Genomic DNA, 23309 nt, shown 5'->3' with positions numbered 1-23309 from the left:
TCATTTAACAGCTCAATTTGTAAATAGAACTAAGTTAAAAATTTGTTGTTGTTTTTTTTTTAAAGTCAGAGTTTGGCTTCTGTGTTCATACAAATATAAAATAAATAGATCATAAATACCGTTCAGCCACAACATTTAAACCACCAAGTAAGGTGAATAAATTTGATTATTTTTCCACAATATAAATTTTAAACATTTATGCAGACCGAGCATACCCCTAAGGCCCCTAAAGCAAGACTGTGCGTCCTGCCATAATACATAAACCTGCTCAGGAAAAGTTCAAGGAATACAGCAGAATCCAGGATATAGACTCAGCCTTCAAATTCCCCAGATCCTTATCTGAATGAGCATTCGTGGTTTATGCCAGAAAGACTGACACAGACGCACCAGTCAACCCACAGCACCAAATAATCTGCTGCAAACAATTCAGTGGTCCCATGTCCATGCAGACAGTCTGGAGCAGTTTTAACAGCACAAGATATACCTAATCAATTTTCAGCAAGTCGTTTTAATGTTGTGGCTGATTGGTGTAGCCTATAAATGTATATAAAAAGATGCCCACCACCATTTTCCACTGCTTACAACAGCAGGGTTAACAAATCCCTCTGTTTTTGGCTGTATCATTTCCACCATCAGTGTCAGTGACTAATATCAATGTCCTTTTCCAAAAGCAGCATTTTATCCTCATTTCACTTCCAAGCTTCTTTGGTCATGTCTGCCCAGATAAATATAAGGATAGAAGGTTGCAGTTTTAGTCAGAGCCACACGTGCCCTGATGTGCAAATTTACTGTAGGAACAAAAGGTGAAATCTCAGGCAACCCTGGCGGATAAATCATACACATTCCCCTCTTCCTTAAATGCTGCAGTGGGTCACAACAATGTGGCTGCTGGCAGCGTCATCAGCCACAGTCCTATTCAGTTTTCAAACTCTGTCCGTTCTTCTGCTCTCGCAGTTTCCTCCTCTGCAGGTATCCCGTACGCTGCAGGCGGTTCATTGTGGCTCCCAGGAAGATAACAATGCTGGTTGGAACCAGCTTGGTGGTCACCCAGCCCTGGATTCACAATTAAAATGAATTTAAACTGCAACTTTAAAATGTGTTCAGCATTCAAGCTTTTCAATAAGAATTATTCATTTGGGCCCCAACATTTTGCACATCTATCAACATTACTAATTTTGTTGAGGTTGCCATCTCTTACCATGACAGCATGAGGGAAGTAGCCATTGGTCTGGCTTTGCAGACCCACAGTGGTGAGCTCAGCTGCTACATAGCGCTCTGGGGTGGGCTTGTCCAAGGTGGGTTTCTTGATACGAGTCATTTTAGTGACCACAAAGAAGGGGAGCACGCTCTGCAGGAGCAAGAAAAAAAAAAAAAAGATGCAGCAAGCTTAGAAAATATGCAAAGCACTCCCAGCAGACTGTTTAAATCACGAAAGCTAAACTAACTTCGGGTAAGCCATATTTAATATGTAACATGCTCTTTAACCCAAAAGACAAAATCTTTGCTGTAAAGTGATGATTTGGAATGCAAGGAAAAAAACAAAAGGCAGACCCTGAACTTTGTGTTATACTTAAACTCCTATACCTGGTCCAACCACAAGGTGGCACATGAGTGAAGACTACAGAGTTCTAAAAACAGAACAAACCAGCTTTATGTGGAACATCAGGTTTAAAAAAAAAAATGCTTCTCATTAAAAGCAGAACACTTCTGTGTGTTCATTTCATTACTCCTTCAATGAAGACTCTTTGAAAAAAGATGTTTAACTTTGTTATTAAAAACCTAAGTGCATTAAGATTTCCAAAACTTGCAAGATTCTGTTTCAAGAATAGGGCTGACTGACTTTGGTCTAACAGCCACTCCAGTCTTTACTTTGTGTCCAAAAGAGTGAAGTTCAGAAAAGCTTTTAATGACCTTTACATGATTTTGTACAACATTTTTAAAAGTTAATGTGCACACACGCTGACAAATTATGAAAGCTCCTAGTTAGTCTCTCATAGATCATAGACTCATATCCAGGCTTCAATGATTGTCATGTTTCTCAGACTCTACTTACCTGGATGAGGATCCCCTGACGTCTGTACTCCTCCTGAAGGCCACGAGAGAAGAAATCCACAAACGCCTGCACGAATGAAAGATCGCCAAAATTACTAAGACAGTCCAAAATATACAAACAAAAAAAAAGAAAAAAAAAAAAAAGGTTGTGTTCATCTTCTCATTTCCTAGAAAAGAAGTCTTGCCTCTTTAGAAGTGCCAAACACACTGTACATACCTTAGTTGCAGAGTAGACAGTGAGCAGAGGCAATGGGTACATGCCACTGGCAGAGGAGATGTTTAGGATAACACCTTTGGACCTGGGGAAAGCACAGGAAGGTAAATGTTGAACTTATTTTGTATGTGAAATGAAGATGGCTCTTTTTGGGCTACAGCACACAGAGATCATCAAGTTCCAGGAACAATCATCACTTAAAATTACACATTACAGGGTTGATTTTTACTTGCATATTTGCCACATCAAAACAAACAAGCAAACAAAGCCTAAGTCAAACCTGGAATTTCAGTATCATGACAATCCTACATTAAAAAGCTTTCCTGAAACATTGATCACAGATCAATGGCTACACTTTAAGACCTTATTTTTAATCATCAAATCCACAGAATAAGATTTTTACCCGTGGAAGCCCTGTGTCTATGCATGCTTATTGCACCGACAATTACAAAGTGATACCACACACACACACACAGTGTGGTAGTGGCTGTTTGCGTTGCCATGGCAGCCGGTTGCTGCAGTGATGTAGTGGAGACGCTCCAGCCTCACACGGCACCAAATGTGCCTGCACTACCATTGGCTGGCAGGAATCACATGGGAACGCAGCAGCCAATCGGGTGGGAAGAGCACTTTGTGTGAATTGAAAGCTTGTCAGCATTGCGAACAAAGGAGAGGGAAAGAGATGCAGTCATGGAAAATGCTAGGTGAAGATTTCTTGTCCCCCCCCCCCTAAAAAAAGCCATCTTTTGTTACAGTCATCTCCTAAATACTGCTCTAAAAGAAAAGGGTGGAGGGGTGTTGTTAAATATAAAGATTCCCTGAGTAGCTCGGTGCCACCATCCATCATTTACTACAGGAATATTTTGACTGCAGTAATGTCGCAAAACATGGAAGCCCCATCATATAACTCACCTCTCACACATTCTTGGTAACACAAGACGGGTCATCTAAAAATAATAACACAAGTTCAGTGAAAAATCAGAGACAATGACAACTTAGAAGGGGGGGGGGGGGGGGGGCAAAACAGAGGATAGACTTTTATTTAAAAAGAAATACTAAAAGTAGGGAGAGAGAAATAGAGAGAGAGAGAGAGATGCGTGGGTGGTGAGCACAGACAGCGTTGGTGTAGTTCACCGTTGCTTTGGGAACAACTGAGACACTGCAGGTACCATGGTAGGAACAGCAGAAGAGGAAAATGAAAATGGAGAACAATGACAACAGGGGGAAATAAAGCCTGAGCCATACAAAAACTAATCCAAGCCAAAACAAACAAACCCCAAAACACCAAGTACATGCATAAGTGTATGTAGTTTGCAATCACTGGGCTCAATCCATTCGGAAATTTTTTTCAGACAGAAACACACTTACCTGGCATACTGAGGTCATGTTGACGTTGATCATATTTGTGATGAACTAAAAAAAAGAAAAAGAAAAAAAAAAAGCACCATTTGTGTTGATTGCCTGCTCTTAGTTGTAGAAACAAATACTTAGTATGTCTTAAACGAGCAGGAAAGACTAAAAATATCAGGACTTTACACTTGCAATCACAGAAAACATGCAATAACTGAAAGTTCCCATCTTTAAGTAAAGATTACTCACATTATCCAGATCAGGAATGTGGAGGTAGTACTCCGGGTAGGGGTAAGACACACCAACATTGTTAACTGTTAATGACAAAAGGGGAGCAATCATCAATTATTCTGCTATTTTAATTCAATTACATATAGCTGGAGAACTGGAACCACCTCAATTATTCACCACTAGGTGGCAGCAAAAGCAAAAAAGGTAGAAACGGGCATTCAACTCCACAGTAGACACAGCCACACCTTGTAACCAGTAGAGCACAACTGGTATCATAAAAAGAACAAAGGGTTCCTTAAATGTAAAGCTGAAAATGACAGTGTGAATTCCGGAGCCTAAGCAATAAAGAAAAAAAAAAGCAACAGCTGAACCAAGAGTGCATCTATAAATATGTAACATGCCTTGAGAAATTCAGTTTGAAAACACTTGTTTTATGAAACACATGAAGATTAATCTCAGGACAAACAAAAGAAAGGTGGAATATATAAAACGAGTCCTTGACTAAATTATTATGAAACTATGCTGAAGATGACCCAACACCGCTAAACATGACTGAAAAGCAAGTACAAGTCGCCAGCTTTGCCCTTAATGTTAAACTAAAAAAAAAAAAGTGCCTAAACCTGCTCTTCAGAAGAATCAAGTTCAGACCAACTTCATTTTTATTTGATTCGCACATGCAGAACGTAAGTATGAAACATCTGCCTTCACCAAAATCTTCAATATCAAGTTCAAATTCTATAATAAGCACGGCTTGATAAACATCGCACCCACATGCTAAGGAAGCAATTTATGATGACTGAATGTATACGATAGGGGAATGTCCATTTTTTTGTTGACATCTAAAGAGAAGCCGTGTGAAGTTGTCTACAGTAAAGTGAAGATCAAGGAAGCCTCTTAATGCTGTCCTCATCAAAAGGTAAAGAAGAAGAAAAGCTGCAGTCAGCCCTTACCAAGAACTCCAATCTCCAGACCAGCCAGACCTTCCTCAATCTTCGAGTAGATGTCAGTCTTGCCAAAGTCAACAGCAATAGTCCTGGTCTCCACTTTAAACTGCTCCTCTGTGAAGCAGACACACGTTTCAGTTATTCATAGTTAGTGATATTTAGGAATGGAAGCATAACCCCCCAGAACCCAAAACCATTAAAAAAAAAAAAAAAAATCCAAGTTGTATTGAACAAATTGTGTGACAACAAGTTTTAAAAAAAGGCAAGGAGGATGCATGACTTAGGTTTTGTTTAAAAGCATTCATGCAAGTGGGTGATGCCTTCACATCAAATATTCATATTATGTCTCACAAATGATCCAGGACTTTGTTTAAAAGCTCATTACACGGCTCAACAACAGTGCAGCTCTGTGTCTCAAAACCTTCAAATGAACGTAGATAGCAGCATGAAACCACTCTGTGACAGATCAACTGCAGAGGGCACTGTGCACCAACAAACCAGCCTGCTGGTCTCCCCCTCCGTCATGCACCCTCCCCCCCCCATTCCTTCGTCATGTTTGACGTGCCTGCTGCAATTAGAATTTTGTCCAAAGACTCGTTTAGCTGATAGGCGGCCAAGGGAGTTACAAGAGGAAAATTCCTCTGATGTGCCTTGGCCAAAACCAGTAGTGTGTCAGTGTGTGTGCAGTCAGACTTGAGACGAGATTTACAGGGGGAAGAGAAAAAAAAAAAAAAAAAAAAAAAAAAAATAAGAAGCAGAGGGCCTCTCTGAAAAATGTTTATCGACTTCAGATTATCATTAGCCATCATAGCTACTGTCAGTGAGATTGCTAAACGCGGCTGGTGATGTGGTGATGAAGCACAAATATTAATTCACTGATTGCTGAACGGGATAAGTAATTTGACGTGGTTGATGAGTGCCATCGAGAGTCAAATGAAATGACTGCAGTGAGGAGAGGAAGAAGAAAAAAAAAAAACCCATGACGATAGGTGGGACAGGGTGGGTTGTCTTGGTTACATGTTGAGGGACATTTTTGTCAGATTAATCGTGAGGGAGGAGTGCCAGAGTTTGGCACGCTGCACCCTGCTCGTGACTACCCATCAGCCCCCTCTGTGGACTTTAAGCACGACAGGGGAAATTGCGCTGTGGGAGACGTCAGAGACATGGAAAGAGAGAGTTGCAGAGAGGACACCATTAAACAGCAAAGGGGGTGGGGGTCTCTGTTTAGATCTGGCAACTGGACAAAATAGGAGAGGACAAAAGTTTTTATCCACCCACACCCAAAATCATACGGACACTCATTTACCATTCATCATGTACTCAAATATGGGGAAACCTCATCCGTGTGAAACATATTGCAACAGGAATACGTTTGAGAGTTTCCTCAATCAGGCCAGATATTTGACCCGTCAGCCTTAATCCACAAAGGAAATAAAACACACCCTGCTCTGTTCGCTTACAAGTTGGTCAGTGTTGTAGCAGAGTAAACCTTGAGTTGGCAGGGTGCACAAAGCGTGAAATAGCGGGATTTGGAGAACAAATCTAAATAGTGAAACTGCTCTCAACAATGCTACAGTCTGTAAAACAAATTCTTTTGAATATGCACACTAGTACCTTCCCCAACAAAGTGAAACATTTCAGATCTTTTTGTTTTAAAATAAGTAAACTTTCTGGCTAAAGTCCAACTCCTCATTTTCAATATCTAAACACTTGAGGAACGGAAATCCTGTAGCTGACGGCCCGTTAGGCAGCACTGCGCTGTCATACACGCATCCTCATCATCCCACTCGCTGTGCTCTCAAACCTGAACAGGTTGAAGAGACAAATACACACACGCACGCTTTTATGCACGCTTACCAATTGACCTGGCCACATCATCCAGCTTCTCCTGAGAACGACTGATCAACATCATGGCAAATCCTCGACGAGCCAACTAGAGCACAAAAAACAGTTAGTGACACAAGTTCAACCATACTTTCAACACACAGAGGACAATGTCACAGTAGGTAACAAGCCATTAGCTGTAAATGTTTGTTCTGTAGCATTGCAGATGAATGCAACAGATTTTGTTAGTCTATTATATTCTTCCATTCAAGATTATCTTCTCAAACCTGTCATCATTGCTTCCACAGCAGCTTTTTAATGTCACTCTCCGGAAATTCTGTTTGTAAAACCACTTTCACTGCGCACAGTGATTTCTTGGCACACAAACATGTGCAGAGTACACAACCTTGCTTTAAATAAATTTAAGGTGGAGGATTGTTGCTGGTGATCAGAACTTCAACCATGAGCAAAAGGTTTTCAGCTGAAGAACCCACAGAGTTTCCAAAAGTTCAGATAACAAATCAGGTCGGAACAGCCTTTAAACAGCAGTAATTTGGACTGCTGTGACTACAACTGTGTACCACACAAAGCTTAGAAGGCAAATTTGTGTTTTACAATACAATAATTTTTCAAAGAAGGAAACCCAGCATACAAAAATAATGCAAAAAGTATCCAGTACAAAGACTCAAACTTTCATATATGAACACATTTGTTCTGTCAACTGTGTTGTGGAAATCCTTCCAACTAAAAAGGCTTTAGACTAGCGATTGTGACAATTCAGATCTTTGTCCTGTTGACCACTTATGTTGTTTGTTGCTTCTATAGCACAGGTCGAGCCCTTTGACTGAATCTGGTGTGAATCTCATTATTTTGAACCGATACACAAATAAAGTATCATTTCTATCAAGTGCTTGTGCACAATTACCAATATACCTAAACATTTAAGGAACAAAATGCTGCCCATCACTGCATGACAAACAACAAGACACATTGTAGCCCTAACAGTATGAGTCAAAGGCTCTACATGACCATGATACAGCCGGATCTCCCACTCTGTTATGTGCGAAGACACGTGGCAGGGTAGCCCCTATTCAACGTGTGGCTGTTACCTTGTACAAGCACCAATAAGAGAGAGGTGTGTGTGTGTGTGTGTGTGTGTGTGTGTGTGTGTGTGTGTGTGTGTGTGTGTGTGTGTGAGAGAGGGAGGACTTTTACATGTTAATAGGCCTTTAAGAGCTCTCCCCTACGAGTGTACATGGTGTATATCTATATACACACACACACGTGCATGAGTCATAGATTTTCAGTGAAAGAAATGAAATAAATAAGGGTTCGGGAGCCTCACCTCCTCCGCATAGGATTTCCCGATTCCATCTGTGGCTCCTGTCACAACTGTAGAGAAACAGAGAAGCCAGGATTCAGTACAGATTCTCTTGAGACAGTGACACAGCAAGGCCGGGGTCAAGTTGAATTGTATTCAAATAATGAGGAAGACTTCAGGACTGAAATAACTAGTTCCCCAATCTAGGTAAACTAAATTGAATGAGCCACAATTCATCATCAGAAGCAGCAGGTGACTGCAAAACGGAGTCAGTCTGTCACCATCTTATCGGACGTCATCTCTGCATGTCAATCTCTGAACGACATGTACATAAGTCTGATTTATGTGGCAGACACGCCCTACAATACTATTCACCTGCCGTTTAGGGAGGCCTTGCTTTAAGTTCTATGACGACAGCTTTTCCGATAAGTCAAGTCCATTTTGACTTAAATACTCACCGATTTTCAAATTAAGAGTATATGCACAAGGGGTGCATATATTGCAAATTGTAGGTGAAAGCAGCAAAAATGAAATTGTTTGGTAACAGCAGAGAGGATTAACAAAAAAAAAAAAAAAAAAAAAAAAAAAAAAAAAAAAAAAAAAAATTAATGAAGAAATGCCAAAAACACAAGGAGACCACAATGCAGAGATTGAGGCTGATGTTCAGAGTGAGTTTTCCCTCACCTTGCAAAGCAAACGGTTATTTTTAAACCTTCACTGCCCATCAACCCCAGCCTCTGCTTGACTGATAGAGGATTGTGGGGAGAAGGGAGAAAAAAAAAAAAAAAAAAAAAAAAGGCTGTGAGAGTGTGAGGGGTACTTACAAATATACAAGCACATAGTTGTAAATCATTAATATAATAGGAAGGCATGATGAAAGATTAATGGAGGCATAGGACATTCTCTGGCAAAGAGCTGGAAAAAAAAGACAAGATGAGAGAGGGGATGCAGAGAGGAGGGAGCGATGACGAACATAGAGCAGGAGAAAGAGGAGGGGGAAGTGGGGTAGGGAGAGTGGCAGTGGTGGGGAGGGAGAGGAGGGATCCTAGGGGTGGCTAAAAATAGAACAGGAGCGAAGCAAGAGAGCGACTGAGTGAAGGAGAAAGACACGGAATAGGGATTGCGGTGGAGGAGAGGGAGATGGGGAGGGTAGAGGGGATAAAGGGGAGTGAAAGGAGTGAGAGAGAGTAGCACAAAGTCGGAAGTGAAAAAGAGAGCAGGATCCCTGGTTATTTTTAAACGTCCCCCCTATGTTACGAATGAAATGCTCCTAGCAGAAAAGCTTCAATGGGCATGGGATGTACCAAATCAGGCTCTTGATGCAGATGCAGGTGGCAGCTTAAAAAGGCAACAAGACAGCCGCTGCAAGGTAAAAATGTCTATAAAAATATATTTTGTGGTACATTCTGAAACAGATGGGGTTTATTTCCTGTGAGCTACAGGCCTTATTCTTTTAAATAAAGCCATAAACGCACAATATAACAGTAAGTGAAAACATCCTTCCATGAGACGTGCTTAGCGAGAACTGGATCAGCAGCCTCTTTCCTGATGACCTTCATGCGAGTTTTGATCTTAGCTCTCATCTGTTCAAGTATAATGAACTCAAACAAAGATGAGTGTGAAACTATTTTAGATGACAGAAATGAGCACAGCTGGAGTCACAAGGTTGCTGGAGGTAACGGAGAGAGAAAGCTTTTTCTGAAACAACTTGCATCAACATTTGAGGAAAAGCCCTGACTAAAAAGGGGGGGAAAAAAAAAAAAAAAAAAAAAAAAAAGGACGACAAACTGATAAGCCATGAAACCAAGAATGACAGCTGAAACCAAAGTACTAGATGAACCAGTTGAGTTTCAGTACACTGGGGAAAATTCACCCCACAGATATCATTTTCTTGCATGACTAACCTGCGGATTACACTTGTATGCAGGAATGCATCAAAAATGCAGCAGAGTTGCGTACGCATCAACGCTGCTTGAACTTTAACCTGAAAGAAGATCCTGTGCAAGAATACATTTGCATGCCTTACAAATGCATCATCTTTTGCAACATGACATTACTCATCTGATCTATCACTTAGATACATGCGCTCAGGTTATGAATATCAAGCATTTCAAGAATACAAAAACCTTTAACATTTTTTTTTTCCTGCCCTTAAAACCCATTTGGCCTATCTTCCATTTGATGAGCAATGATTCTGGAGTGACAATTAGAGAGTGGAAACCTAAAGTTTATAATGGTGATGTGATTTGTTTGCTGTACAGGAAAGTGGGAACAAAAAAACAAAACAAAAAAAACCAAACAAAACTGTTTTATACTAAAGTCAACAATGAAAGAGAAAAATACTCAGAACTCATCAGAACTCTTTAAGGTCACCATACTGTGAATTGTGATTTTCCACAGTGCATCAGACAACCAAGTCCACCCTGCACACTTTCCCCAGGCCTTATGCCCCCTCGCCGCACTCTCCAAGTCCTCGTGCTGCACTTATGAATGACTATACTCCTCCCACCCATTATATAATAGGACCATTTTCTCAATAATCATTTCCTAGGACTGAGTGACAGTCAAATGTGTGTACGTGTGCGTCTTCACCCGTGTGAAGAATGGGGAAGCTAGTACAGTGGGATGACGACACGGTTCTTCTGGTTTTAAGAGATTTTGTGTTTGAGCCATCATAAGTGGAGCTAAGCTGCATAACCTGAAACTTACAAGTATGGAATTATGTACGGAGAACACAATGTTCAAAAGACACAGTTCAGTCAGTGACACCCATGTGCCAGTGGCCTCCCAGCAGGAGAGAATCGCTCTTACGTGAACAAAAGTGACACACAGATGCAATTTCGCAAGGAAGGATCTACGCAAGCAAGCACGTGAGTGACCGTAACACTGACGCCACACGCTGGCACCATTGTGTGTGCACCACTGCTTCTCATTCAGCTCTGAACCCAGTCCCCCCCAGTGTGTCTTCCCCCACCCCACCCCATTTCAACACCTCAGAGAAAACTGGTCCATCATGTAGGCTTTGATGCGCCCTGACGGGGGCGCGTTTGCACTGCAGCTCTGCTGTGCTTAGTGCTGCACAACATGTCCTGAGGTATTGACATCCCCCCAGCCTTTTCCGTCTCCCTCCCTCCCTCTTCAGCAGTGGAGCAGCCCTGCCACTGCCTGCTCACCATTTCGAGGGTCTAAAAAAAGCAGCAGGAGGAGTAAAAATAGCAGCGCCTGCACTGCCTTGTCTGGGAGCTGCCTGCTTGCCTGCCGCAACACCTGAATACCAACAAGATCCCCCACAACCATTGTCACAACAGCCAGGCTGCTGCTGCATCCCGATCTCTCCAACTGAAGCCCCAACACCAACTAAAGCACTGCAGGCTAGGGGGAAAATAAATAAAACAAAAAGGATATGGTGAGCGGCAGACAAAGAGCACAATGTCTTCATCTCATGATATTTAAAGGATCTTCGGTTTAGACTAACCTGCATTGCATGAGCTGTTATATGAGAGGGTAAGCAGCTGTTAAAGGACAAAGACACAACATCCAATCTTTATTAATATACCGATCATTCACTGGCACAATGAGAGTAAAATAATTAGTTTTTAGGGGTGTTTACCCGCATGGTGTAGTCTTATTTCATCTCAGAAAAATGAACTTACAGACAGGAGGGCAAAACTAAAATAATTCTATAAACTCCCCAGAACCCTCCCCGCCACCAACACCAAACCCCCAATTAAGATTCTCAGTGAGGAGAGACTGCGGTCCTTGTATGCCCCACTCCTGTTACGTACTGTTATGTAATCTGTCGCACCCTAAACTTGCCTATCAACGAGCAGCCCCTCCTATGTCTCCCAAAAAAAAAAAAGAAAAAAAAAAAGGGGGGGGGACGGAGGGAGGGATGCAGCAGAAGAGCCAAAGACAAACCCGCCCCTTCCTCCAAAGTCTACATCCCTTAACCAAAATACCCCTCCCCCCCTATTCTCCAGCCCCCCACCCACACAGCTTTAAATAGCAGGGGAGGCAAGTCACATGGTTGATATAAAATAAGCTTGAACAGGGAGACGAGATGAGGGGAGGGTGGGTGTGAGACAGAGAAGAGAATGTGTATTTCAGAGCTGCCAAAGATAGAAGCAGCATCTATATTTGGGTACAGAGCAAAAAAAAAAAAAAAAAAAAAAAAAAAAAAAAAAAAAATAGTCCTGTCCCCCTCTCCCACCTTCAGTCACATGCCTTGTTTAAAAATCTATTTCTTTTCACACAAGTACTTGGTTTGAGACTAGATGATTTCTGAGCTGGAAAAACTTTGCTCTTTGACCGTGTGCTGCTAAGGCAAGGATGGAATGTGCAGTGTGTTCAGTAAGGAGATTTGTTTTCACCTTTCAGACAAAGCGTAAAGCATGTGTTTAATGGTATTAGTCCATTGGTACAAGGACAATGAAATAGCATGCTGTACAGAACTAAAGTGAATTACACCCATGCTTCTATTACTTACTAAAAAAAGAAAAATGATAGCTTTCAACCACTTGTATGCTTGATTACATCTTTAAAACAAGTGTAAATGTAGCAGTTAGTTATGTACCCATCTTCAGAATCAGAATCTTTATTGTCATGAGAACAACGAAATTAAGAATGGTCCCCAATCATTGCATCATCCCTAGCAATATCAAAATATAAATAAAACAATAAAATTCAATAAATAAAATAGATCGAATACTTAAAATACTAATAAGATTTAACAGTAAAACATTCACATACATTCCCACACACATGCTTCAGACCGTGCATAGATTAACACAAGAGTGGCGTGATGGACATTTTTTTGTAGTATTCAGATGTGTTATTGCAGTTGGATAACAACTGTGTTTGAGTCTGTTAGTCCTTGCTCTGATTGCCCTGTACCGTCTGCCTGAGGGCAACAGTTCGAACAGGGAGTGGCCAGGATGTGAGGTGTCTTTTATGATGTTTTGGGCCTTTTTAAAACTTGATACAGTACATTATTGTGCATAGGTACAACCCAGAAAGAATGACACCCAAAATGTTAGCAGTTCATTTCAACAGACACTTAAAACTGAACAAACTGCCTCGCTGGCATGTTGGCTCGCAACCAAATTACTGATGTAACCTGACATGAGGCAGTAAAACCAGCAACAAGAAATATGTTGCTGGTCCAGTACGGCGCTTTCAGATGACAGTTGCTGAACTGTTCTACATCTTGGTTATGTGTGCATGTCTTAAAATGTCAGTAATCTGGAAGGTGCTGGAGCTTCAGCTAGAAACACTGCAGCCAAATAAATGTAATTCATTCATATTTTAACATTTGGAGGGATTTCTGCTAGTTTTTTTAAAGCTTAAGGGCTTTAAGTGGCAGTTTGAAAGCAGAAATGTTTAGTGGAGCAACAGACAAATTTGTAGTAAAGTTGTCTAAGTTCTAGAGACGCCAAACAATCATGCAAGAATACAACTGTCAGAATTTAGTCGCAAATGGATCCAAAATACAGATAATATACAAAGAAAGGATCAGATGTTTAACTGCTCTTCTATGAGCCTCAGTTATTGAAACCCCAATACATTAATTTTCAAGTGATGCAGAATTGTGAAACAAAAATAAAACTGAAGCCAACATACTCAGAGGAATATACTGTAGCTATAAACAGACCCACTTGCTGTATGGGGAGATGGGTGAAATGAAGTGAGGTGGGGGGTTGAGATGAGGAAGATTTTTCTCTGCCCCCCCCTTTTTTTTTTTTTTTTTTTTTTAAACCCAACATCCCTGGCTCAGGCACGTGTCACAGAGCGTGTTCATCACATGAACAGCAGTGTTCTCCTCTCCGCCCACACTCACACAAAGCAGTAAGGGAAGGCACATTCACAAGGATAAAGTGGAGACCCTGCCTCAGTTGAAACGCACACACACAAAGCTGGCTTTCATTCACACATGTGGATGTTTTTTTTTTTTTTAACATGAATGAAGCCTTATGTCTATTCACAAAAAATGCACTGAAGATTACTCTCCCATAATAATCAGCACTGAAACTCTGGTTTGCCTGCTGGGTCTGTTGATAAACTCGCAATCCCTGGTTTATTCTCTGAGCCGAACTGAGCAAAATTCTTGCATAAGTGCTGACCCAAGCCTTTGTCACTCATGTGCTGAGCTGATGAATGGCTGCATCCTTCTTATATAATGGGACCATTTTCCTCAATAAACTCTGCTGTCAAGGGAATTGGGGGAACAGGGCCGGAGGGGTGGATTCCAGGGCACATGTAACATCACTATGCCCCCCACCTTTGCTTTAACAAAAAAGGAAAGGGGGGGGGGGGGGCATGTCTTTGGTTCAGTTTATTTCCCTGTATCTACACACATGCAACAGGACCGACACCGGCTCCCTTACATAATACAGGATGCTGGGGTTAAGACTGGAGGAGGGAGCACGGAGCAGAAAAACCAGAAAACCGAGGGCTGCTGCATGTTAGACTGGAAAGCTTCCCTACTGGAACTGAAAGCAATGCTAAATGCTAAACAATTTGATAACATTATACCACCAAATATTAAATCCTTTAAACTGTTATCAAATGCCTGAAAGGCAGATTTGTGCAATATACCCCCCCCCCCCCCCATGAATCCACAAATAATCTTAAAAAGCTGCTAAATAAAAATAAATAAAAGGGCAATTAAATGTAAATTTCAAATGTCTTTTAGAGAGCTGCCATTCTTTTGCTGAATATCTTTAACAGAACTGAGCTGTAGAGATGGTTCAGACTGGCAGGGGATGGGGAGGGTGAGTATGTGAAAACCGTGCAATAGAGAGGCTGGGGAAGCCGCCTTGACTCATACTGCAGCGCTGCTGTTCAGCCACTAGGAGTCCCATCCACTAAGGGGAAAACCACTGGCAGAGGAACTCCTGAGAAATCCCTGCTCTGCTCTGCATATGAGAGCAGCAGAGTTTTAGCCCAACACAGACAGGGTGTACAGTGATTACGAGGAAACAAAACCTTACAAACTAATATCTGAATAGAAAGCGAAGCAAGTTCTTCACCTAAACCTACCTTCAAACGTTGAAACTCGTTTCAGCAGGAAATACTAGTCGCCTCCTCTGAGATTTTTATAGAAAGCAAGCCCGTTCTAGAAATATGCATCTAAAATAAAGTACAATGACCCCCTCCCCCACCAAATACAACTTCACATACGTTTAAGAAGCTATACGTTTAAATTGCATTTCTGATCAAATACATCAGTTCAGTTTCAAATGTGTTCTTAGACAAAGAAACTGTATATGACAGACGGAATATTCACTGTCATTAGTAAATAGAAACTCTAAATTCTCTAAAATGATAAAAGTTATAAATTCAGAGGACATATTGTTCTTGTAGGAAACTAAAACTGAACAGCACTACAGATTAAATTCATGCTGCCCAACTGCAAAGGGTATAAATAAATAGCGATTTCCCACACTATCCAATAGCTGGAAGAAGGAGGACTTGTTGCAACAAGGATCTCTGAAAGGTGGGGACCGGTAGTAAAACGATGTATCGTGCATGCGTTAAAGAAACCAGACCACTGCCTAAACTGGCCAAACCCGCACATCTGGTGTAACCGGCGGAGGCGCACGCCTCATCCCGATCACACATGCCCCCACCTCTCCTAACGCGCACACCTGTTTTCGTCCTGCCATCTCCGACCGTTGTGATTGGAAACGTACGCCAGACTTGTCAGACTGGTGGCACCAATTGGTTTCAGGGAGTGGCATGTTCACATCTTACGTAAAGCGTAAGAGAAGAACAAATGTGACGGAGTGGGAAAGTTCCGTAAGAATCCTTTCCAAAAAAAAAAAAAAAAAAAAAAAAAAAAAGATCCATGTAATCTTCTAGTTTAGAGCATCCTTTACGCCCCTAACTCAGGAGCTTTACAAATAACGAAGATCACATTTATTTGAAACGCACACAAAATGGGCTGTGCTAGAATAAAACTGTATAATGAAACATTCGAGGTAAATAAAAATGCAGGAAAAAGATTAATGCGAAGTTTAGTGCTGCACTTGATAACATACTGTGGGTGGGTGGGATGACGTGAAGGTGGCATTCCTATATGGCCAAAGGATGACGAAGCGATGAACAAGCGCATGACTCATCGGTGTGCACCGACATTCCTCCGCATATTCCATCAGAATCACTTAAAAACGTGCATTAGTCGTTCTTAAAGGCATCCTACCGCCCTACCTTTGCGTCATACATTTCAGCCCCTCTAATGGCGCAAAGGGCCTCAATTAAACATACATTTTACAAAATTGACGGTTTCGTCAAGAAGTGCGCCACAATGTACAGATAAACATCTGTGTGACTGAAAGAAAAAGGAAAACAAGCATTTATATTATCCGCCTGGCTTTTGGAGAGGAAGGGGGTAGAATATCCACCTATCCCGACGCGAAAGAGAGCGCCTGCCAAACTGCGCAGCAAGACGCTCCAGACGCAGCAGTCTTCTCCAAACAGGGACTAGAGAAGTGGGTCAAGCCATGGCAGGGCGATTCCTATGAGACAAGTCTCTATCAAACCATAACGCACTTAGGTATGACTCCGAAGTCACTTCCGTTTTGACAAAAACGTTTTTTTTAGTGTAAATTATACAGTCAAATCCAATAATGACACATTAATCTTATGAGAAAGGTTTGCAAGGCAAACCGAAGGACAGGACAAGAAGACCTGATTAGTGAGAAACCGGCGACATGAGAAATACAAAAAATGCCGCCAGTATAAATATGCTGTGGAAGGGGAACACATTTTTCAGGCACGTTTCAAGAATTACGGGTAAACCACTGAAAATGACATGCAAGATGATCTAGATGTAGGTCACGTTTTAATTAAGCATATGGGTTTGTCCTACATCATGCGGATGGGTTAATGTGGTTCAGTAGTGCTCCGGCTAAGAGCTCACCCACATAAAACAGCTCTGTGAAAAGTGCGCATAGCCTGCGCAATTTGGCTCCTGGCTCACCAATGTGGGGCATCCCCGCACCGTTCCAAATGTGCTTTGAAAACGCTGACTGGAGCCCTTGGCAGGAGACTGTGTGCTGTGTTTGACGTGAGAAGAAATGAAAACAGTTGGAGGTAATAAGGACAATTATCTTCTCAGTCAATCAGCTGCTTACCTGCGCCTGTTACGCAACACCAACTTCCCCTTGAATGAATCCACAAAAAAAGAAAAAACGCAGAACGCAGTTTTTTGTGTGCCAAAGTCAAGTTTGCGCTCAATAACCTCATTCTGGTGCTCGAGCAGAGTCCACCTGCCTACTTCTGAGCTGCCCTCTTCGTGACCGTGAATGTGCTGTAGGTGGCTTGGAAATTGATGTGACCCTACTCACCTGCCCATTTGCCTAGCTTCGGAGACAGCAGCTGTCCATTTCCCAAAACCCAGATCCTAAAGCCTGTGAGCAGCCTGTAGAGCAACCACAGCGTCAGGGAGGCCACAGTGAATGCACCGACCCAGAAGAGAGGCGTTTCGGCCCAGCTGATCATTTCCTCAACGTTCATCCAGTTCACGGCAGCGGCTCTCGGTGACTCTGCGTGTGTGTGAGTGTGTATGTGGAGACCTCAATTTTAGGCAATGTGCTCTAATTTCCAAGCCACAACGTGAGAGAGTCCCTTTATAAGGAGGTTGTAGCATCACACACACTCCCCCAACACTTGTCTAGCCTGATTTAAAGTGCACCGCCCACCTCCTACTCTGCACCGCCCTTCCCTGTTCCTCACTGCCTGCAGTAGGTGCCCGTCGACTGATCCAGCCCCTCTATAGGCTGCTTTGCGCGTCAGTCAAAAGCAGAGCTTCCCCCATTCATTCGATTTTCTGTATGAAATGGGGTGGGTCAAAGGGAGACCGGGATGAGGAGTGATTGGACAAACATTACGGCAGCTCCCATCCTGAGTCAGGTATTGGCTCTCACCAGAACAGGTTTGACGGTTTCAGTCAGGATTATGAAACCCTCCAAACCCACGCCTGCGAAAAAAAACTGCCCACACCACTTTATGAATGAAAGGATGCTCTCATTGGTGAAAAATGTGCGCGTCCTCCCGCCCAATGGAGAGCATTTGGACATGCTTTATTGGCTGAAGTGATTGCCAATCAGTGAGGTCAGCCTGTTCCTAGCTAGATCCGAGTTAGTCATCTATTTTAGGTATTCTGTTTGCATCACACTGCTGATAACTACTAAATATGCAGAGATAAGTGCGGCGAAGGGTTTTTTGGTGCCCCGATTAAATTCTTTGTTCCAGATAACTCCGTCACAGACATTTCTGTCGTAACATGCAAAAATGTGCTCCCCAAAAGGGAAGACTACAATGCCCAACCACACTCTTGTTAGCCACACTCTCGCGAGATTGCCCGATCGTAGTAAGTTCCCCATCATCCAAAACATTGAGCAAGGATGAGATGTGTGTGCGCGCGTTACATAAACATTGAGATAGTCGTGTGAATGTTCCGTCGCTTTATTTTATTGTTTTGTCTACATTTTCATACACACAAATGAGCCAGTCATGCTTACAGAGTCCAGATGTTTCACAAGAACAGACTGCCATGATTTTAAGCTCGGCAGTATGTGCTCTGTTTCCCCAACTCCGACCCCGAAAGGCTATTTGCAGCAGCTTTTGGAGTCTCCAGCACACCCATCTGCCGCCATGCTTCCTCTCTCTCTCACACACACGCAAATTAAACGTAAAATTGTGACAAATAAAAGGTCTGCGAGACAAAACGAGGGCTGTCATGTACTCAGCAGAGGGACAAAAGTATACGAATAAGATTGTTTGCTTGTAGACATAATGCAGCTGCTCGTATTCTTTGACAGAAGAGAAGAGATCGAAGTCAACGTGACACTGACGAGAAGGAGCAGCAAGTTGTGTAACAGCTTCAAACAGGGTAAAATTAAGAGTATAGTGACTAGCTGTCTCTCAATCACCCTTACATACAGCAGACATAAAATACATTTACAAATGTCGTGTTAAATTCTCATCTTTTACAAAGTAATCTTTAAAAAACACATGTTTAAAATATTTTTTAATACCGATTTACATCCTGCAACCTCAACACAGCCAATATCACATAGCTGAATTAAATAATAATACATAATAATCAACACACAGGCTCTGACATAAGGCTGTTTATTCAACAAATATATGCAGGCAATTTCTTAACATTAAAACAATAGACTTAATGTTTATGACTTAATTTATGTAAGAAAGATAGTAGCATCACATTGTCTTTAAATGGATTTCAAAAATATATATAATTTTATTTATTTTTACTAATGACACACACACACACACACACACACACACACACACACACACACACACACACACACACACACACACACACACACACACACATACACAGGCACACGGTCTATCAGATGTTTTGAAAGTCCACAGTCACGTCACGGCCACGTCCTCGCAGTCCAATAGCTAAAAAGAGGGAAAAAGTTAGGATTTAGACGTGCACAATTTCCCCGTGAAAATGTTCACACGTGTCTGTATCTGTAAGACTTTAAACACGCAGAGAAAGTGAACCACACACATTTGCATATCAGTTTCCCCACCGACTCTTCACGTGCACGATGTTGGATTATTTTGGCACATTTAATATTAAATATACCAAAAGGTACAAGCATGTTTTTATTTGTATGTTTCTACCAGCTTGTCACGTAATCACAAATATAACCACAGCTTCGGCTTGTTCCTATTTCAAGGGTTTTATTTTGTGTACATGAAAATTGTACCCACCCCACCCAGTATCGATAACCCTTAGCACCTCTCATCTAAGTCGCACAACACAAAGCACTGCCCATGTTTAAGTTTCTGCCCCGCTCCTCTCACCACACTGGCACACAGTCTTTCGCACACATGATCAGAGCCTATGCTAACCACATTTTACCCCCACACACCCTAAAGCCACTGTGCACTTTGGCTTCACAGCACCACAAATCCGTTTTTACTCTCACAATATTTTCTTCCCTTCCCTTCAGCATTAGTTTGTCCAGATGTAATCTGCAATATTCCTAAATTGATTATGAAACATGAATTATAAGGGTAGTAACAATTGCTAGAAATTAAGAGGTATATATATATATATATATATTTAAAAAATCCATAACGACACAAAGTTCAGAGTAACGAGTGACGTTGACAAAGTATTAAAAGAGACATCGACGGTCGCTGCTGAAGCTAGGAGCCTTTCATTTCATATTTTAACATGAATATAAGTAGCATTTAAAATATGAAATATTTCTTCTAGCAGTATTTCACTTTATATTTAAATAGCACTGACCAGAATTTAGAAGAGACTCAAACAATGTGTCGAGGTTTCCTTTAATTCTGAGCCCTTTGTGCGTTGCTGTCCACCTCCGTGGTGCTGAAATGCGCACGGCCTAAGACGCACAGAGAGCGTCCTTCAACGGGAACAAAGCTTCATAAAAGTAAACAACTGACCTCTGCTCTACACAGGTCGATCCACGTCTGTCATCAGACATACTTTACCAGACATGACCAGACTAGTCCTGGGATGCCATTTACGCACAGCTGTCCACCCCACAGCGACTACTCCCTGTCCCATTTGTGCCTCTTTACCTGACAATATAACGTCTGTAAAGCAGCACGTTTATTTCAGCCCGAAACACAACTTTTATCACAAGCCTTCCAGCAACACAGCACAGCAAAATGGGGCGTAATTCTCCTTTTACATGCCCCCAATGTTTTCCGTGAAAGTGGCAACACTCAGGACTTATAGAAGACGCAAACGGTCTCTAAAATCTGATCACTCCATTCACAAATATCTGCCCCGAGAGTCATATTCAAAGCCTTAAAAATATATGACAAGAGACACAAATTCAGTGCAACTTCTCTACAATATCATTACCAACTATTATAATTAAGTTTTACATGTTTTGATTTCTTACATACCTGCGGTCCGACGGCGGTAACAAGGTCACAGGATCTTTGAGAATGACCGATAGCATAGTGGCAAATACATATGTACACACACACACACACACACACACACACACACACACACACACACACACACACACACACACACACACACACACACACAGAGAGAGAGAGAGAGAGAGAGAGAGTCAAATTTTATTTTCATCAAACATAACAAAGCAGTCTAACAATCTTAAGCAACTCGTATTTTCATATATTTTATAAATGACTGACGACTGAAACATCACAGCAAATATGACTCATCTGGGTCGTTTCTTTGCATTTACAATTTAAGCAATTTTAGCATAATATACACACTAAAATATAAAACCATACTTCACAGTATATTTTAACAGTCTTGAGAGTAGAGACGTTTGCTTTTGCTTGTGCCCCAACGTTTTAAAAAAGGTAAAATCAGCTGTTTCTAATGAAATTATAGTATTTACAGTTTCCCTCTGTTAGCTAATAAACAGTTTCTAAGGACAGGCTTATGGATAGATTATTTTAAAATGCATGCAGTTTGACAGGACATACATTTACTCCTGTTTTTATAAGATAACATATACAACACATAATCACCTGCCATGTGTGTGTCCAGCTGAAGAGCCACCCATGAGCATGTTCAGCCTCCTGTCCATGTGTGTATCTCATTGTTCTGCAAGAAAAGACATCATATTACAAACTATTACATTTACTGTCACTGTACATACAGTGGAGTCTTTTTTTTCTAAGTGAAACATGCTCAAGCACACACATTAAACAATGGCACACACGCACGCACACACACACACACACACACACACACACACACACACACACACACACACACACACACACACACACACACACACACACACACAATCGCATGGGCAAGCAAACATATTTATAAGAAGGAATCCAAACATTCCACATTTAATATTTATTCCTGTCTATACCATCGAATCAAAGTCTTACTATTACAGACAAATGAAAAGAAAAGAAAAAAATGTCCATTTTGAAACTGAGCACAGAAACACACACAACTCTGAATCCTGCATGTCCACAACATGGAGACACACAGACGTACAGTGTCTGCACTCCCACTCTCACATATGCACACACACACACTCACAGCATCACACCCTGCACCTCCTGAAACATATAGCTTTTAAACTACAAAAAGCATCCCTGAACATATAAACTGCTAATTTACCACACCCCCCCCCCCCCCCACACACACACACACACACACACACACACACACCCACACACCCACCCACACACACGCACGCACACACGCACGCACGCAAAAATCACCCTGGATAATAATAACTCTCCTTCATTACAAACACATTAAAATGAACAGAACAGCAGCTAATTTCTACCCAAAGCTCTGTAAAAAGTATTTGTCATAAAATAGTTTTCTCTCAGATATCAAAAAAGAGAAAAAAATAAGCTACACATTTATGCGTCACGCATGTCACACACTCTTTCTCACACATTTTCAGAGCCTACACTGACCACATTTTACTTATGCACACCCCAAAACTACAGTCCACTTTGACACTACAGCACCACAAACCACCTTAAAATAAGCTTCACATTTATGCATCACACGTCTCAGTTTTGTTCAGCAATGTTCAGAAATGCCTCGTAGTGCAACACACAACTAAAATTAGTGTTTCCTAAATTGTAAAGTTGTACCCAAGGATTATTAAATATAAGGTTATAAGTTTGAATATTTGTCTATCTAAGCTTTTTCTGCTGTGGTTACATACACACACACACACACACAGATTGGAGCCGTTAGGCGTGCGTGTGTCTATGTCTGGGGATCCTTCTGCATGTTTACAGTTTCAATTTTGCCTTTAAAAAAATCCAAACCACAAAGCATTGCTCATGTTTAACTTTCAGCCAGTCTCTCCTCACCACACAGCTACACGCTCATTCTGACATATTTTCAGAGGCTAAGCTGATCACATTTTACCCACTTACACTCTAAAACCACCGTCCACCTTGACGGCACCACAAACTAGTTTTTACCATAACCTTAAAATAAGCTTCACGTTTATGTGTCATACGTGTCACAGTTTTGTTCATAGATGAACGCCTCATAGTCCCACACACAGGTAAAGTTAGTGTTTAATTAATATAATATTATATATTTATTACTGTTATATGTTTAAATATTTGTCTCTCTCAGCTTTGTCTATTTCACACACACACACACACACACACACACACACACACACACACACACACACACACACACACACACACACACACACACACACACACACACACACACACCACTTCATTTCCACACACACCATTTCCAGCTGTTAGAAGTGTGTGTGCATGTGTGTGTATGTCTAGGTATCTTCCTGCAATTCTACATTAACAATTTTATTAGAAGTGTTACTTTTTCATGTCC

At 41.5% G+C, this 23309-nt stretch overlaps 1 protein-coding gene and 1 long non-coding RNA gene across 20 annotated transcripts in view; both read right to left on the bottom strand.

Moving 5' to 3' along the window:
• Positions 1 to 16: 16 nt before the first annotated feature.
• hsd17b12a (hydroxysteroid (17-beta) dehydrogenase 12a) lies at positions 17 to 17589 on the bottom strand. The gene is made up of 11 exons (XM_026175141.2): positions 17284 to 17589; positions 7961 to 8007; positions 6649 to 6724; positions 4798 to 4905; positions 3866 to 3930; positions 3635 to 3679; positions 3179 to 3213; positions 2270 to 2351; positions 2054 to 2119; positions 1199 to 1348; positions 17 to 1053 (listed from the first exon to the last, which is right to left on the bottom strand). Exons 1-11 carry the CDS (start codon positions 17450 to 17452, stop codon positions 913 to 915), a joined length of 984 nt encoding a protein of 327 aa, XP_026030926.1. The 5' UTR covers positions 17453 to 17589; the 3' UTR covers positions 17 to 912.
• Positions 17590 to 18387: 798 nt separating this feature from the next.
• LOC113026395 (uncharacterized) overlaps positions 18388 to 23309 on the bottom strand; it is a 62755-nt gene continuing 57833 nt past the window's right edge. For all 19 annotated transcript variants that reach the window (XR_013910056.1, XR_013910066.1, XR_013910058.1 and 16 more), the window contains 3 exons: positions 21476 to 21551; positions 20870 to 20903; positions 18388 to 19375 (listed from right to left, as the gene is read on the bottom strand). This is a non-coding gene — a long non-coding RNA (uncharacterized LOC113026395). The remainder of the gene's footprint in view (positions 19376 to 20869; positions 20904 to 21475; positions 21552 to 23309) is intronic.

The sequence above is a fragment of the Astatotilapia calliptera genome, chromosome 7 (assembly GCF_964374335.1).
Source record: "Astatotilapia calliptera chromosome 7, fAstCal68.1, whole genome shotgun sequence".
Lineage (NCBI taxonomy): Eukaryota > Metazoa > Chordata > Actinopteri > Cichliformes > Cichlidae > Astatotilapia > Astatotilapia calliptera.
This window is presented reverse-complemented; position numbering and strand designations above follow the sequence as displayed.

Coding starts and splice junctions, on each gene's coding strand:
- hsd17b12a (XM_026175141.2), bottom strand. CDS start 17,452: ATGAACGTTGAGGAAATGATCAGCTGGGCCGAAACGCCTCTCTTCTGG. Junction 2,120..2,269: donor CTGTCTACTCTGCAACTAAG/GTATGTACAGTG, acceptor TCATTCGTGCAG/GCGTTTGTGGATTTCTTCTC. Junction 1,054..1,198: donor ACTTCCCTCATGCTGTCATG/GTAAGAGATGGC, acceptor TTGTGAATCCAG/GGCTGGGTGACCACCAAGCT.